Source organism: Petaurus breviceps, unplaced genomic scaffold (assembly GCF_028583685.1).
Source record: "Petaurus breviceps papuanus isolate PSGF00001 unplaced genomic scaffold, PetGlider_PUasm1.0 37, whole genome shotgun sequence".
In the NCBI taxonomy this organism is placed as follows: domain Eukaryota; kingdom Metazoa; phylum Chordata; class Mammalia; order Diprotodontia; family Petauridae; genus Petaurus; species Petaurus breviceps.
The window spans coordinates 39,531,817-39,550,345 of NW_027186296.1; the positions used below are offsets into that span (position 1 = coordinate 39,531,817).

The 18,529-nt window shown below is 44.7% G+C and overlaps 1 protein-coding gene across 1 annotated transcript in view; it reads left to right on the plus strand.

Moving 5' to 3' along the window:
* The window catches only part of RBPMS2 (RNA binding protein, mRNA processing factor 2), a 58,393-nt gene that overhangs the window by 33,646 nt on the left and 6,218 nt on the right, over window positions 1–18,529 (plus strand). The window contains exons 2-6 of the mRNA XM_069098321.1: window positions 7,468–7,545; window positions 8,440–8,478; window positions 9,302–9,364; window positions 9,693–9,843; window positions 10,893–11,041. Coding sequence (XP_068954422.1) covers window positions 7,468–7,545; window positions 8,440–8,478; window positions 9,302–9,364; window positions 9,693–9,843; window positions 10,893–11,041 — 480 coding nt within the window. The remainder of the gene's footprint in view (window positions 1–7,467; window positions 7,546–8,439; window positions 8,479–9,301; window positions 9,365–9,692; window positions 9,844–10,892; window positions 11,042–18,529) is intronic.

Consider the following 18,529-nt stretch of genomic DNA (forward strand, 5'->3'; position numbering starts at 1 on the left):
TTGATATGTTCTTTTTTTTGCATCGTCACTCCCTGTGACCCTAAGAATTCTCCCCTGCAACAAATAAGTCCGTTCAAGCAAACCAATTCAACACATTGGTTCTGTCTGAAAATAAGCCTCCTTGTATACCTCTAGCTCACCCCTTCTTGCTGAGAGGCAGGAGGGCATGCTTCCTCTGTCCTTTGGAAGTTGTGATTGGAGGCTGCTTTAAGCAGAGTTATGAATGAACGATAAAGCATTTATTAGACACTAGATGCCAGGTCCTATGCTGATCACAAGGGACACAAGACTAAAGGGGAGTTTAAAGGGGGTAGGGGAATGATACGTATGAGGCAGCTCACTAGGCCTAAAGGGCCTGAGAGGAGTGGTGTAATAAATTGGATTTGGAAGAATGCTAATATTCCCCAGTCAGAAAGTGAGATGGTATGCATTGGGGGTATAAAGGGGGACGGGGGGGCCTAACGTACACCTTGGAGAGAATATGTAGGTTGGGGGAGTATATCTGAAGTTGGGGAGGGTTTGGCACTGAACTTTCCTACGGTGTCTCGTGCTGCTCAGACAGGGCCCTCTTATAATCTGACATAGTAACTATGCCCCCAGTCAGGAGCTTGTTTCGAGTCAAGGGAACATCGACACCTGAGGACCTGGAGGTAAATGCTCTTCCTTTCCTAAAAGATCAAAATGGAAGAGGGAGGATTGTCCAGCCTTTGTGGGAGGAGGGGAGGGTATGACAAAGTCTGAGCTGGAAAGCTAGGGGGAGGGCCTCACTACCCCCTGGGGACAGTCGGGAAATGTTTTCTGTTTCTGAGAACTTGCTGTTCCAGGGTGACAGGGTAGGAGCTGTTTGGGGAAGAGTTTAAAATTAGCCAGAGTGAAGCAGGCGGCCCCATGGAAAGGGGAGGGGGGGGTGGGAAGAGAAATAACCCCAGCAGAGGGATTCTGTGGAGCCTCTCTGGTTCTTGGTCTTTGTTTCATTGCTGACCAGAGCTACTTTCTTACCCTGCCATTGAGGCAGAGGGAGAAAGGCATCTCTAACAACTCCATTCTAACCAGGCTTGGCCCTCTCGATCAATGCAAATGGAAAGGAGAATTGGACCATCCCTGTTGATTTTTCTCACTTCCTATGTCTGCCAGGGGAGGTGTGGCATGGCCAGAACCAATGACATTTGGTTGCCCAATTCAGCAAGGAATGTTAGGTAGAAACCCCGGGTTCTAATCCTGGCTCATTTAATTAGTTCTGTAACTGCAAGTCGTTTGGGCTTTCTGGACATTCCTTTTCCCGTTAGTAAAATGGGATTGATGATAATCCGTTATACTTAAGGTTGTTAAAATGAGCATAAAATGACCCTGAGAGAGTGCTATATGACATACACTGGTAACTTCATTACAACTTCTATTGTTATTAGGATAAAATGGCAGCCTGGCATAATGGGTGGAGAGCTGGCCTTCTAGGCAGGAGGACCTGGGTTTAAGTCCCTCTCTCTCTGATATGTTGGACTTTTTTTTTTCTTTTGACCCTGAGTAAGTCACTTAACTTCTCACTGATCAAGACCATTCTCTTAAGACTGGAAATGTGCCGAGAAGGAAGGGAATCAAACTTAGCATACAGTAGGTATTTAAATGCGTGTTGACTTGATCTGCATTGGTAGCGGGAATTTGCTCATCTGGAGTACCCCACACCCATGATGTCACAGCTCTAGTCTGTAGGGTTATGCTCCTGCCAACCTCCACCCACCTCACCAGGGTGTTGTGACTAAAATGAATTTTTTAAAAGCTTCCTTACAAATTTAAGAAAGCCATATAACTTTGATCCGACCTTGCTCAGGGAGACAGAGGCCTCGTTCCTCTCCAAATGCCACCCTTCCCCATTCTGGTACCCCTCAGTCAGCTGGCCCCTTGCTGACCTTTGTAGCCTCTTACCTGAAGTTTATCTGCATTCAGGTTAGGCTGAAGGCTCTATGAGGGCAGGAAACAAGTCCTGTTTGTCTCAACAGCTCTTCTACAGGCTGATACATCCTACTGCTCATAGGCAGTGCATACTCATGCTTTGAATGAAGCGAGCAGTAAATTGGAATTGGGCATCCAAACCTTCTTGTTGTCTGGCAGCTCTTCGAGGAGTTCCTAGGATATCTGGCAATTCACCAGTGCCCACGTTACATCCTGCTTACCCGTAATAACCTGCACTTGTGGTTGGTGTTAGAGGCCAGGGCTTTGCTTGATCCCTTCAAGTATCAAGGAAAATGCACAAAGAATAACCTACTGGAGACCTGGGCTTGTTCTGCCACAAACTAGCTGTGTGAGCTTGGATATGTCATTTCCCGTAGAACTTTAGAGCTGAAAGAATTTGGAGGCCATTGCATTGATTAGGGCATGGTGATCAGGGCTTTGCCTCAGGGCACCAAAATTTGAGGGAGCTATGTTTCTTCAGCAAATAGAAACAATGGAGCTTAGCATCCTTTAAATGAGAAGAATTTGTTGAATGTGGAAGCTGCCAGAGGGTGGATATTTCCTCTCCCTCCCTAGTCCCACGCTCCAGGTGAGCATTTATCTGGCCCTGACTTGTTACTTGCTTCCAGAGGAGTTTCAGGGTCTTGTTCCTTCTTTTCTTCTACAACTTTATTTTCTAGATAAGGTAAAGAGAACAGAGTTTGACCAGGGTAGCACCGGGAATAAGTGGCAGAACGGGCATCTGAATTGAAATCGTCCGATGGAACAGTGCTGTTTCTGCTCTCTCCCCCTCCCTCCCTCCCTCTCTCTGCCTTCGTTTCCTCATGTGTAAAGTCCTCAGGTTTCCTGCTCTCACATCCTGTGATTCCGGAGGGGCTGGTATACTGAGATGGGGGACCCTAGGACCAAGGAAAACTAGGTCATGGGTCAGGGAAGGCACTTAACCCGTGGGCCTCTTGGATAATTCACAGCCACTTGATTGCCTTACTGTCCACTGGAGTGAGACAGTGTATCCTGGACTGTGATAGGAACAGGCTGGTATTTACTGCAGAAAGGAGCAGATATTCAGGCAGCGATGGCACTTTCTGTAGGCACTTAGCAGAATGGTGCCCCAGCCTGGGAAAGGATGTGGACTGGTGAACTTTGTGCCTTTGGACCTAGGCAGAGATGGCTCTTGGCAAACTGGAGGTTTTCTTCAGTGCCTGCCATGTGATTGAATAAGACATCAGAGATCTCTCTCTGAGATGTGCTATTTAATTTTAAAGGCAATGCTTCATCTAAAGGGATGATTTGGGGTGAAATTTAAAGGGACTCTCAGGAATACCTCAAGCGGTGCCATGTAGGCAAATACCTCCCTGTGAGACCTGCTCTAGGTATCTGCTTAGACCCTGAGAGTCTCCTGGCAATTGCTTCTGGGCTCTGACCTGTTTGAAAATCTACCAGTGGGTGCTCCTCCCTGTGTTGCTGCAGAGGCCCAAGAGGAGATTGTAGGTCTTGTGGTCTTTGTTCTTTAAAAAAAAACAACTCTTACCCTTTTTTTTGTTGTTTCTTTGCTACAGTTTCCCAGTGACCCTTATTGTAACAATGTAGCATTAAGCAAAGCAAACTGGCATGTTGGCCGTGTCTATAAGTCAGTAAACATTTATTAAGCGCTACTGTATTCAAAGCCCAGCACTAAGCTCTGGAGAAGAAAAGAAAGGCAAAAGATGGACGGAGAGAATGGTAAATGTTTGTGTACAAACAAGATACATCATCAGCAGAGATTAGGAGAGGCTTCCATCTAGAAGGTGGGATTTTACCTGGAACCTGAAGGAAGTCAGGGAAGCCAGGCAAACCTTCCAGGAATGGAGGAGAGCCCAGGAAAATGGCCCGTTGTTGCTGCATCATTCCAAAGCCTGCCATCTGTCACAGTGAAGGGTCTGCGCTTCTTAGTCCTCTGGAGTCACTTTTAGTGATGAGAGTTTTGACACGCCTGTGTGTGTGTTTGTGTGTGTGTGTGAACACACGCTCCTTTACATTATTTCCATGATCTAAGTACATTGCTCTTCAGCCTGCCAGCATGCATTTCTTAATTGCTTATGCTGTGCTAAGCCCTGGAGACACAAAGGACAAAAACAGTGACCACAGGGAGCTCATGCTTTCTGGCCTGGCCACATCAGTTCCTTCACACCAGTCCTGTTCTTCATCTTTGGCCAGGAAGCCAAGGGGTGGAGGGGACGGAGCACCAGGCCTGGAGTCAGTAAGACTTCCCAAGTTCAAATCTTGCCTCGGACACTAGCTGTGTGACCTAACCCTGTTTGCCTCAGTTTCCTCATCTGCACAAAGAACTGGAGAAGGAAATGGCAAAACGTTTCAGTATCTTTGCCATAAAACCCCAAGCCAGATGTGGCTGAATTAGCAGTGGCCACCTGCGTTCTGCTTAGAACCTCATGAGAGAACTTTGTGCCAGTGTAGGCCTAAGAATGGTGCTGGGGCCCTAAAGAAGGTGGGGAAGGAGATTATTCCTCCTTTTCACATGAGTCATTGGCTGAGCCGCCCAGCAGCAAGCTAGTCAGCAGTCATTTGAATTCAGCTTGTGATGCTGCACCAGAGGAGGGAGCTGGCCACAGATGGTTTATGTTGCCTCCTTTTCCTTTCCTTCTGATTCAGGAAGGTAACACCAGGAAGATAGGTGGTCCTGGGTAACAGTTTGAGGATGCAGAGGAGAGAGACAGAGACAGACCCTGGATGATCTGTAGCTGCAGTGAGAGATTATGGGGAGGAACAAAGGGGGGAGGGGAGCTTCTAGCACTCTTACATGGGGCAAGGCCCCCAAACTACCCCAGGAACAGCTTTGCCTCTTCCTCTTGGCAGCCTTTGTCTTTAAGTGACTGTTTCTCTAGTTCCTCCCCTATAAGAAGCAGCCGTTTGAGACATCTTCAATAAAATAATGAGGTTGAACTTTGATATTTTACCTTCCTCCTCCCTAACTTCCCAGTACTTGGGGAAGGGGGAGGAGACTTTGGCCTTCCAAGGTGACAACTCTCAATTCTGAGAAGCTACTTTGTGGTGGGCTAGAGGGTACAATTTCTCTCTTGACTAAAAGAACAAAGTTGGAGATTGCTGGGGATGGGATGGGTAGGGCTGTGGTAGGAATGAGAGAGAGAGAGAGATATGAAGAGGTAGAACCTTGCGGCAGCTTTCCAATGGCCTAGGCATAGCATCTCTCTTGTTCGTGGCAGCAGAGTGTTATTAAGGGTGCAGGTAGCCAGTTTCTGTGGTCCCCAAATTACTCTACTACAGGACATGTTTCCCACCCTATCAAAAGGAGGGGGTATAGAACAGAAGTGGTCACAGTTGTCTGAAGAGATGAGGCCTTGGGGGACAGAAGTGGTTTTACAGTCTAAGCATACAAACTTCATTTTCTACTGGAGCATCATAGCTTTTTTAAGTGGCGACACTATGTGACCTTAGTGTTGCAGGGGTAGATCACTGGGCTTAAAATCAGGAAGACCTGAGTTTAAAATCCCTTCCGATATTTATTTTCTTGGTGACCTTGACTACTACCTCACAGGATTGTTATGAAGATCAACTCAGATACCATGTAAAGCCCTTTGTAAATCTTTGAGCTCTATAGAAATGTCACGATGATGATAATGAGACTGTTCTCTAAGTAATTGATGAGCTGGGCTTAGTACTTTGGTTAAGGGCAGAATAGGGTCTACTGTAGCATTTAAAAACCCACATTCTATGAAACCTTGGGGTTTCTCAGAGCATTCCAGGGGCATTCTATAGCAGAATGGCTATAATGGTAAAAAGACCCCATGTAGCCGACTGGCCTCCTTGGTTGTATTCTCTGTCAGGGAATGCAATTGGTTAAAATATATCATGTGACCCCAACATTGACTTACCATTGAATATGCCAAAATGACTGATTAGGTTGTCTTAGCCGTTAACTATTTAAAATAATCGATGGCTGTTCATATTCTTGGTATCAAAAAAAAAAGTGTCTAGCAAAATGGGGAAGTGTGAAGAGGCTTGAAAGCAGAAATGGTAATGACTGGCTAGACGTAAGTGTCCATACCATACTTTAATTCCCAAACCTTCAGTGCAGAAGGAATGCAAGTAGGCCAATGATGTGTCCATTTTAGGTTCCACGCTCTTGTTTTAAAGGGCTGGTTTGATGGGGAGGGGAGCAAGCAGGGAAATGAGGAAGTGATGTAGAAAGAGAGGATAACAACTGGAAGAAAAGAGAAGGGTTGAAAGATAGGTGTCCTTTATATACCAGAATATTCACAACATCACTTTGCAGTAGTGGAAAATGGCAATGGAGGGTACTTCTGGATTGAAGAATGAATAAACAAATTGTGATGTATATGAATGACAGGGGACATTATTGTGCTATAAGAAATGACTAAATTCAGAGAAACATGGGACAATTTGTATGAAGTTGCATGGAGAGGAAAGTAGAAGAGTACACGTGATGGCTTCTGGTTCAGTCTTGTACAACTCTCAGCCTCCATTTGGGGTTTTCTCAGCAAAGATACGAGAGCAGTTTGCCATTTCTTTCTCCAGCTCATTTTACAGATAAGGAAACCGAGGCAAACAGAGTTGAGTAACTTGCCCAGTGCCCAAAGCCCAATTTGAACTCAGGAAGATGAGTCTTCCTGACTCCAGACCTGGCACTGTACCACCTAGCTGCCTAGCAGTTAAGAGAGCCCTGGTAACTTTGGATAGAGCAGTTTCAGATTGTAGACTATAGGTACAGAATGTCGCAAACACCATCATCTGCACTTGCTGTATTTTTTTTTAAGATAATGTTTTATTGGTGTCTTATTTTTGTCTGTTGTTTCCTGATATATCACCAGTCTCCCCCTGCCCCCCCCCCATGAGGGGTTTTCTTGTAATTAAGAAAAAACAACAAACTTGCTGTCGGTTGGTTCTGTTTAATCAATAAACATTTCATAAATGCCTTCTACTTGCTTGGTACTGGAAATGCAAAGACAAAAATGAAATGGGCCTTGCTCTCAAGGCAGTTGACAATTTTTCTTGGTTATAAGGGAGGATTCTGTGTGTTGGGTATATCAGGAAATGAATAACATTAAAAAAAAAAACCAAAGCCATCAATAAAACTCTAAAAGTAAAGTGAAGTTTTATGATATGGGAAAGAAAAGTTTTGCAAGCCTAGAAATCTGTATTCTTAAACCTACCACTGCCACTAATGTGTTTATAGGAGTCATTTAACCTCTTAAGTTCAGTCTCCTGGTCTGCAAAAATGGGAATACTCATTGTTTGCCTTGCAGGATAAAATCAAATCATGGATATGAAAAGTTAAATGACATAAAAAAATTTCGTGTTTCTCCATGGATGGGATAGAAATGAACCCACCAACACTGAATTTCCCCTGCCTAAGGTGGGAATTCCTTTCGTCTCTGACTCTCTCTACTTCATGGCAGCAGCCAAGAATAGGGTCTACGCATCCAGACATGCTTCTCTGTCCTGTCAAGCCCTAATTTTTGGTGATGATTTTTCTGCCTGTAGGTCCGGACACTGTTTGTCAGTGGCCTCCCTGTAGACATCAAACCACGAGAGCTCTATCTTCTCTTCCGGCCATTTAAGGTAAGTTCCTTCTGCTGAACCAGGCCTTATCGGACGTCAGCACTAAAAGAGAGAAAATGCTTTACCAGATTATACCAGTGGGAGGAGTAGAAGAAGGTAACAGCATTGTTGAAATTGAAGAGTGAAAGATACTCACAGAGTTAAAATGGAAGGTTGGAGTATGAGTAAATAAGTCATTTTGACTTTTATAAGTACCCAAATTAACTATAAAGGACATGTGAAGAAAGTTGCCATCTGCATCCAGAGAAAGAATTGATAAATAGAAGTATGTATAGAATAATTTTACATACATGCATTCTTATTTGTATCTAATGGTAGCCATGGGGGGAGGGGAAAAATATATAACTTTATTATATATTTTAAAGAAATAGCAAGTTATACATAATAGATTTGCATTTTTATGTGAAATCATTTTTTTTTATTATACTGTGTTATAGAAATGCTTGTTTTATTCCATAAATGAAACATAAAAATTTTGAAAAAAAATTTGGGGAAAAGCAAGAAAGGGGTTGGGGGGAAACAGGGAGGAGAGATGTTGATCTTTATTCCTGCCTTGTCACTAACTTTCTATGTTTGTTTGGCTAATTTACTCCACTTTTCTGGGCCTCAGTCTCCCCACAGCAGCCAAAAAGGTATAATAGAATGTTTGAGTAGTTCAGATTGTTTCAGCAGTTCTGAAGAAAATAAAGTCACTGCATGCTGGAAGTTCAGAAAGGCTGCCCAAAGAGGTGGGCCTTTAAACATGGGTAGGATTAGATAAGCAGAAATCAATCGGGATAGCCATCTAATTTGGAAAGATGGGAAGGGCATGAGGAAAAGCTTTGTGGCCTCTTGTTAACGATTGTGCAGGGGGAGATGAAGAGCTCCTATCTCAGTCCCTATTTCTCTCCACAGGGATATGAAGGATCACTGATCAAACTCACATCTAAACAGGTATCTCTCTATCCTGGCTCCACTCCCATCCTCCTTTCCCAGCAGCCTTTTACTCTGTTCAGAGCTTGGAACCTGTCTCCCCTTTGCTGGCAAGGTCTGAGTGTGGCTGTCCCACATGCACACCGGACTTTGGACCAGGCCTCCGTCCTGGGCTGAGATGAGTAAGAAGAGGAAGTCCTGGTTTCTTGCATTCCCTCCCATCAATCAGAGGTTCCTTCTCCTTTAGCTAGTCGTGTCCCCCGGCCCCTTAGTATGTACTGTATAAGGAAGACTAAGGAAATTATCTCAGTTCTCAAAACAGGCTCAGAATGATCCTGAAGAGGTCTGGACCTTTTGCAAAGTGTCTTGAGGGTGGGAGGTAGCCCAGCTGACATCTCCCTTTCCCCCTCCCTTCTGTTAGCTGCTTGCTTCTTCACCCCTGCCTTGCTGCAGAATTTCTCCTGTCAGAGGCAGATGTCTAATAAATTCCTCGTGATTACTGTTTCACATTGCCCCTCCCAAGAGGATTTTCAAGGAGAATGAAACTCAGATGGTGGAATTTCAAGCACCTGCTTAGAAGAGATTTTTAGGTACCCCTAAAATCTTTGGAAGACCTCCTCCTAGTAAAGCTGACTATGGCAGGGGCTCTGAGCCCTGTGCAGCTAAGTGAAGAGGGTACCTGAGGGTTGGGATTAAAGAAATAGTAGGAGATAGAACTGGCCTTCCCTTTTTTTCCCTTTGCAAGAGTGGTACCTTTGCTCCCTTTGGAATGAGGGTGTTCTGTAGGACTGGGGCCATACAGGGCGTATACATGGTTGTGAAACTCAAGGGCATTTTCTTCCAGCCTGTAGGTTTTGTGACTTTTGACAGCCGTGCTGGGGCAGAAGCAGCCAAAAATGCATTGAATGTGAGTACCCAGAGATGCAGTCCCAGGGGAAAAGGTCTCACTTGCCCCTCCTTGTCCCATCCTTTAGAATGCATATGTACAAGCATTGAGATGCACCTTCAAGAACTAGCTCGAAGCATCTGCCGTGGGTGCCTCCATTATCTTCATCTGCCCCAGATTCAGTGGATGCCAAATGATCACCTGGGGAACCTGGGGGGAAAGTTAATAAGATTAGGATCCCAGAGGGAAATAATCTGTGTGCCCGCTCCCATCGGGCTACTCTTTCTGTACCTCTCTGGGCCAGAAGCTGGGTATCCCAAGGTGACATAGTCTCTTACTCATCCTACAGGGTATTCGTTTTGACCCCGAGAATCCACAAACCTTAAGGTTAGAGTTTGCCAAGGCCAACACCAAAATGGCCAAGAGCAAACTGATGGCAACCCCAAATCCCAGCAGTATCCACCCTGCCCTGGGTGCACACTTCATCGCACGGGATCCCTGTAAGTATGGTCTGAGCCCATGCACTCTCTTGTCCTGGTTCATCTTCATGGGCACTTACTTCAGCCAACCCAGAGCAAGCCAGGGGAGCTGTCCCAGGTTAGGGCTTTGGGGATGTGGCAGATGTGACCTTAGGGCTCTTGGGGTACTGTTTTACAGCCAGGACTATGAGGAATTTTGGTGCCTGGAGGAAGTAGCTCATATAGTCTTTGGAGGAGATCCCTGGGCTTTATCTGTGCCTGAAGCAGCCCCCATAAGGAGTTGGGAGAAGCACTCTAGTGAGAAGTCCAGTTTGCTCTTTTAACTAAATATTCTTGTTAAGAATAGATATACTAAGAAGCCCTTTAAATTTGGGACAAAATCTTAATAGTTATGTCCTAGGATGGCTCTGCCTCCAGCTTCCCAGTGCTGAGTCCCCAAATAAATAGTTGGTTTCTTTTTTTTTTTTCTTTCCTTGGCCAGTCATTCTGCCCCGAGTAATATGTGAGGTTCTAGATTAGACTCTGAGCAGCTAGGAGGTGCAGTGGATAGATCTTCAGGTCTGAAGGCAGGAAGATGAGTCTTTCTGAATTCAAACCTGACCTCAGACACTTACTAGCTGGGTGATCTTGGGCAAGTCACTTTACCCTGTTTGCCTTACTTTCCTCATCTTTATGAGCTAGGGAAGGAAACAGGCCTGGGCCCCTTAGCTAGCGTACACTGTGGAGCTGACCCCTGCCATCCCATGCATAACTGCACAACAAGAACATTAGACCCAGACCTTTAGCCCACCTGTCCAGAGGGTTCTAGTGTGGCTGACCTCTTCCATTAAGCCTCCCTTGAGTGTTCTTAGATGGGGATATACCTAGGATTTGAAAATTTCTCAATAAAGTACAAGTCATACCAGACATGAGAATCCAGTGTTAAACCTGCAAGTAGGTGAGATTGGTTCTCTAAAGGACCACACTGAAGAACAAAGGGGAAGTCCTATTGTCCCCTGGGGCTCAGTAAGAAAAGGAAATAATAAAGTATGGGGGTGGTATGGGGAATGGTCTGTGTCTCTCCTGTCTAGATGACCTGACCGGAGCTGCTCTGATCCCCGCTTCCCCGGAGGCCTGGGCCCCTTACCCATTGTACACTACGGAGCTGACCCCTGCCATCCCACATGCTGCATTCACCTACCCAGCTGCTGCTGCTGCCGCTGCTGCCCTGCATGCTCAGGTAAGGCCCCATCCTGGGGAGGAGATGCTCATGTAATGTCCCCTAATGGCAAAAAGAGTGAGCTGACAGTTGTGGGTTAGCAAAACCACTATGATTTCATGAGTACTTTTACCTTCCGTCAAGGCTGGTTGCTCTCTCTCTGTCTCTGTGTGTGTGTGTGTGTGTGTCTCTCTCCCCCTTTCCCCCCCCTCTCTTTCCCTGTTTCTCCCTCTTTCTTTGTCTCTCTCTTTCTCTCTCCCCCTTCTGTCTCTCTCTTTTCTCCCCTTCCTCCTCTCTCTCTTTCCCTTTTTTTTGTCTTCTTTCTCTCTTTCTTTTATGCACACACACGCACACACACACATCAAGGGCTAGCTGACAGGCAAGATTTCACTGAAGTCTGGTTATAGAGAGACAGGGCCTTCCCTAGGTCTTGCAGTCCAGCTGTCGAAGATACACCGATGAGAGAGGCCCGCTTAATTCTTTCTTTGGAGATCAGCTCCTTAGTCTGCCATGGATAATACTGCTGTGTTGTGATTAGTCCTTTAAAAAAACGGTTTTGCCCATATTCTGGGTTATACTAGATGCTGTTATATCTCTAGTGTGCAATAGCTTAGCCTTAGCAATATGGTCTTAGAATTAGAAATGCATAGAAGGTAAAGGAGTGGCAAGTAGATTTTGTGGCAGGTGAAATAAATCTGCAGAGGTTTCTGGGAATCCAAACTGGTAATGGCATAGAGGTCACCTTTGGGCAATGTTCCCCTGACCTCTGACTCTTCTACTGGGCTTAGGAAATTTGGGGGTAAAGAAAGTTGGTATAGTGCAAAGAAAATGGTTGAGGACCTGAATCTCATCCCAGCCTCATCATTGAAAAGCTGTGTGACTTTGAGTGACATCATTTCTTTGAGTTCTAAAGTCCCTTCCAACCCTAACATTCTGACTTAATTCAGCAGACAGTTATGAAGTATCCACCTTATACACAATACTGTAGGCACTGAGGATACAAAAACAGAGTGTTTGCCCTTTATAGAGTCCTGTACTGGGAACACATGTCCTGTCAGTGACAGGAAGGGAGGGACCCAAAAGGGGTCTCGTATCCAACATGGTGCCCAAGCCGTGAAGGAAGTGAAGGATTTTCAGAGAGAGAGCATCCCAAGCATGGGGGAGGAATCGCACAGAGGCGCAGATGAGGGTTGTTGGAATGTCATGTATGAGGAGCAGCTAGTATTCTTGTTAGGCTATGGAGAGTATGTAAGGAAAAATGGAACGTGGCACTAGGAGGGGAGGGGAGAGCCACATTGTGGAGGACTTGAAATGAGCTGAGGATTTTCTATTTGTCCTGAAGGCCATAGAAGATTTTTGAGTAGGGGAGCAGCATGGGTAGTGTGGCACAGTGGATGGATCTCTGTGCCTCCTTTTCCTGATTTCAAATTTTGCCTCAGACACTTACTAGCTGTGGGACCCTGAGCAAGTCACTGAACCCTGTTTGCCTCAGTTTCCTCATCTGTAAAATGAGCTGGAGAAGGAAATGGCAAATCACTCCAGTATCTCTGCCAAGGAAACCCCAAATGAAGTTACGGAGAATCAGACATGACTGAAACGACTGAACAACAATGTTGTCATATCATATGTTTTATGATTGATTAGTTTTAGAAGCTATGTAGAAGATATTTTGAAGAGGAGAGGCATTAGACTGGAGACAGACCAGTGTAGTAGACTGATAAAGTAGTGGGAAGAATGTTTGCTTTGCTCAGTTGACAGTCTCCTTCAGAGCAAGGTTTTGAGGGCTGGTGATAAATTCCCTCCCTTGTTAATTAAGATCCCGTATAGAATTTAGAGAGAGAAGGGAATTCATATATTATCTAGTCTAGTGGAATCAAACAATAGAAACGGGACACTTAACCATGCATAATGATCCCTGTGGCTGCATGTTGACTTAGAAAACCACATATTAGCATTATCTATGTTATGTTGTATTTCTTTCTGTTTTGTTAACTATTTCCCCAATTACATTTTAGTATGATTTGGGTTGCACTCAGGACTGTTGTGGTATATGTTTGACACCTCTGATCTGGCCTACCACCTCTCTTATAGATAAGGAAACTGAGGTCCTAAGGAGTCAGGTTATATCACATAATAAATAGAAGTACTGGGATTCAAACTTGGGTCCTTTGACTTCAAATTCAGTGCTCTCCCTCTCCCCCATTGCACCTTGCTATGTGTCTTCCATGGCTAGCCTAGGCAGCTGATCTGGTCTGTTCTAGTGTCCCCATCCTTCCATACTTGGGTGGTAAGCCTGTGCACTGAGGCCTTATGAGCTTTCCCTCCCACCTGTGCCCTCTGCTCTTGGGTCTGGCTATTACCTACATCCTCAGCAGTTACAACCTAGGCAGCAAATAGCTTACCAATAAAGCCTGTGTAGTTAAATATTACTCTCCTCTCCAAGAGTGCTTTGGGGGGCTACATCTGCTGAACCACAGAGCTCCACTTCACAAATTCCCATGTCTTCTTGAACCTGAGATGCCAGCCTCTTGAGTCCCTTCTGTAGGTTGCACACCTCAGAGTAAGATGGGTCATAACCCAACCAAAGTTATAATGTTGTCCAGATTATTTAAAAACCTGGACCTTGGGCCTAGGAAGAGCCGTTGTTGTTCTGAGGAGGCTCTTTTAAGACAGTGAGAGGTCTGGGTATCAATTAGCTATAGCAGCATCATTTATGATGGCAGGAGCTGGAGGCCAGAAGTCAACAGGCCTGGGTTCTAGTCTCAGTACTAACTAGCTGCATGACCTTAGGTAAATCATTAAACCCTTCTGAGCTAGGTTTCTGCAACTGTATAACTTAGGAACAAATGAGGCAATAGATGTACAAAATTTTTTTTTTTTAAGCAGTTGGGGTTAAGTAACTTATTCAAGGTTACACGGCCAGGTGTTTCTGGGTGGGTAATAAGTGTCTGAGCCTGGATTCGATCCACATGTCATCCTGACACTGGAGCAGGTGCTCTTACTCTCTGTGCTACCTGGCCGCCCTGTTTGTTTCTTTTTTTCTTTTTGGAGGAGGGGGACCATAGGGCAGTTGGGGTTAAGTGACTTGCCCAAAGTCATGTGGCTAGTAAGTGTTGTGTCTGAGGCTGGATTTGAACTCAGGTCCTCCTGACTCTAGGGCTGGTGCTCTATTCACTGCGCCACCTAGCTGCCCCTTTAAGAGGTATTTTAAAATGCCAGGTAAGAGGAGGAGTATTTTTCCTTTCATCTAGGGAGATAGCAGGACTGAATTTGGAGTTAAATGGGACCTAAATTGAAATCCTAGGTCTTTGATTTACTACCTGTGTAATCAATCACTGACTCAGTTTCTTCCTCTATAAAGTGAGAAGGTGGATTAGAGTCCTTCTGAGGCCCCATTCCAGCTCTAGGTTGTTTGAGCTTACATCTACTTGGGCATTTCAGTGTGTCTCCCTTGTCCCCAGGAGCCACTTCTCATTTGGGAGGAGATCTCTTCCTTCTCCCTCCTCTCTCCTAATACCTGTGGGCTCCTCTTCCCACTTGGATCATTAGCATAGCCTGCCTCAGAGGTTGGGGGTACAATGGGCCGTCGAGTTTGGCTGTCCTGGTGGAAGGGAGCTTCTGAACTTAGAAGATATATACCAGGGGAAGTAACCAAGGGCTTTTCAAGTGCTCGGTGTCCAAGGAGATGACCTTTCAAGAGAGCTCAGCAGCTGCAAATGAAGTGTCGTGGCTAGCCCCACCCAGTTGCACAGAGGATTAGGTGACTTACTGGTGTGTCTGAATTCTTCTAGTCTAGGTGTAGAAGTCTGTTTCCCAGGCTCCCCTTCACATGGACACACACACACACACACACACACACACACTCACTCACTCTCTCTCTTTCCTCCATTTTAGTATTCTATCTTCTTCACTCTTACCCATATCTGTCTGATAAATTTCTATTGTCTGTGCTGGAAAATGGGATCTTTTTATCGTCTCTTCTAGCTCTTTTTTACTAAGTCAGGAATATTATTTCTGGAAGTTTCAACATGTTCTACTACTGAAGTTTTTGTTGTTGATTTCCCTGGAGTTTTCTAGGTACGGTATGTGAATATATTTGCAAATCATGATATTTTATTCTTTGCAGTGTTTAACAACCATTTCATGTCCTTTTGCAGTTTCATTTCTAATACTTTATCAGAGAAGAAGGGACAGTAGTCATTAAACAGGATTGCCTTCTTTGGATGGTTCTCCATTGCAAATAATGGTTAGCCTTGTCTTTCTAGATTGAAAGACCAAATTTGCTATGCTTTGTGGGGTAGCCTCCCAGGAATCCTTCCCCCTTCTTTCCCATTTCCCATTCAGGTCAACATTGGCAATCTGGAACCTTATATCTCATCCAGACTAGAGATCCTGCCTTTCTCTTGAAATAAAATGTTTTTTGATGCTTTTTTTTTAATCACTGTCATTTCCCAATTAACCTTCTCCTCCATATTTAAGTATAATGAAACAACATAGCAGCATGCCAACATATACTTCATCCATACCTGTTGTTCATCACCTGTCTCTGCCAAGAGGCAGAAATACATATATTTTTTTTTTGTTTTACATTTCCTTTTGCATCCAAAGATAGTAACTGGACCCGTGATCTTATTGGTATAGATAATTCCTAGATGAGGCAACTCATAGTTTTAGAGAGTCATCTGCAACACTGAGAGGTTAAGTCACTTACTCTGGTTCACACAGCCTATATTTGTTAAATTTGAACTTGGATCTTCCAGGCTCTGAGGCCCACTTTCTATCTACAATGCCCTCCAAAAGATAAAAAGAGTTTAGCAAAACTAACCTGCTTATCAGAAAAGTCTGCCATATACACTGTGCTACACTCATGATTCCTTACTTTGGCAATGAATCTGGGGGAGAGGAGAAGGGAGGAGGCATCTTCTCATATCTCTTTCTTGGATCCAGGCATGATCATTATAATTTGAAGCATTCAGTTTTGATTTTGTTATTTCTGTAATTTCCATTTAGGTTATTATAGTCACTGTGTATTGTTTTTCCTGCCTCTGCTTCCTTCACTTTTTATCTGTTCATACATATCTTCTCACGCTTCTCTATGGTCTTTTTTTTTTTTTTTAAACAGTCACATTGCGGGGCAGCTAGGTAGTGCAGTGAATAGAGCACCAGCTCTGGAGTCAGGAGGACCTGAGTTCAAATCTGGCCTGAGACACTTAACATGAAAACTAGCCGTCTGACCTTGGGCAAGTCACTTAACCCCAATTGCCCTCCAAAAAGCAAAAAAAAAATTTTTAAACCAGTTACATTGCATTACATTCACCTACAGTGTGTTTCACCGTCCAGTTGATGGGCATACACTTTGTCTTCAGTTTTCTATGACCACAGAAAGCACTGCTATAAAAACTTTGGTTTTCCAGGGCCTTTCTTTTTGTCCTTCACCTGTCGTGAGTTCTCTGGAAGTCATGATGGATCATTGCATTCAAGTCTTTCTAGTTTTTTCCTTTTACATTATTGTGTTCGTAGTGTAGGTTTTTCTCATGTTGTCTGCTTCACCCCCGTCGATTTTTTCAGGCTATTTTGTGTTGGGTTTTCACCAGCAGAGTTGGGAAGTAGCTTTGTGTTTTGTGTTCTTCCTCGTCCCAATTAAACTACAGACTCTTAAAGTCTGAGGTAACTGTGTTGATGCTGTTCCCTTCTGGGTCTGATTGCCTCCTTCCCCAGGGAGGGCCCTCATCTTCACTAATAACAATGATGGTAATAACTAATATTTATACAGTGCCTGCTGTTGTTGTGCTAAGAGCCTACAAATCTTACCTCCTTTAATCCTCACAGCAACCCTGGGAGGTAGATGCTATTATTCTATTTTATAGCTGAGGAAATTAAGGCAGACAGAGGTTAAATGACTTGCCCGAGGTCACACAAGGTTAGAAGTTTCTGAGGATGAACTGACTCTAGATCTAGTGCTTTATCCTCTATGTTCCCTGGCTGCCTCTTTTCTAGCCTGCCCCAGGGGGGTCTTGATGGTGGGATCTTCTTTTCCTTAGTGCTCTGAGCTAGGATAAGGGAAAAGGGTGTGAGAGATATACAAGTGACTCCAAAGCACTCTTCCTAGGCCTCGGCCTGCTTGTGCAGGTCTGGATAAAGCATCGTGGAAGGCTGTCCAATCCCAACCTTTCAGATTTGGGATCAAGGATTTCTCCAGTCCGTCAGTGATGTACCAAGGGGGTCGCCCTTCATAGCAGGGTTTAGACTGGAAGGAAGGGAAGGGGAGAAAGCTCATACTATTTCTTTCAAGGCAGCTAGAGGTGGACCTTGTACAATAGAAAGAGCCATGGTAGTAAGAGCCAAGTTCTAGCCTTAGCTCTAGTGCTATAATTAGTTACAAGTTCTTGGATAAATTTTTCCTCTCTGGGTTCTAATTCGAACCCACAACTCTGTGGGCTTCTAGTATCATCCTCTCTAAAATGAAGGGGTCAAACCAAGTCATCTCTAAGGTGCACTAAAACCCTGGTTCTTTATCCTTCTCTTGTCCCCTCCTTGCCCCAGGGAAGTCCTGGAGGTGCCCCAGCTTGTGGTGCTGTAACACCTTTCTCAAGATACTCCTTTGCCTACTGTCAGGGGTTACCCAGGGAAGGAGGCTGAAGTATGAGACAGCTATTACAGGGAGTTTTGAGTGCTCCCCAAGCTGGGTAAAGAAGAGGCTTTCCTGGTTTGGCTGCGGCCTTTGTTTTCATTATGCATCTACTTCTTGTGAAACCGACTCTGGCATCCAGTCCCTGTTTCCAGCTGAGATGGTTCCCTAGGGTCAAGGGGCATCCCATAGCTCAGCAAAGGGGGCGGGGGTAGAGTTTCTTCTTCCCACACAGCTGTCAGGATGGGAAGGAACAGATTCCAGATGTTGGGATGGGGGTGGAAGTAAGGATGGAAATGAGAATATAAGGGTGAGAAATAGGGAGAGGTCTCTGGAGTATTGGGGTAAGGATTATATGCTTGGCATGTCTGGCATGAGCCAGGATTTTCTGCCTGTAGTTCTGGAACTTTTGGTTGTGGGATACTTTGCTGGGCCTTGATATAGGCCCTACCCAGGTAATAGAACTGCCTCCTCCTGGAGGCAGGCAGTCCTCGTGAAGGGCCTGGACTCCCCATGATGAATTAAGTACTTATTGAGACACACCTGCAGCTGACGATTCCTGAGGTGGCACGGGGAGGCTGAGAGAGGATGTTCAGGTAGAACTCTGAAAGACTCACCTTCTTTGGGGTTTTTTTGAGCATTTTGAAAATTCTGTACTTAATCAAACACCAGATGAAATGCTCATTTCCATACATATTGTTGAAAAGACGGGGTTTATATATGAAAGTGAACTTGTTTTATAGGGTTTGCTTTTCAAGTATACAATAAATTCATCATGTAACTGTAAAAGATGTCATGTTCACCTGTGATTCCTTCTGACCTTCCATTTTACTTACACACACACACACACACACACACACACACACACACACACACACACA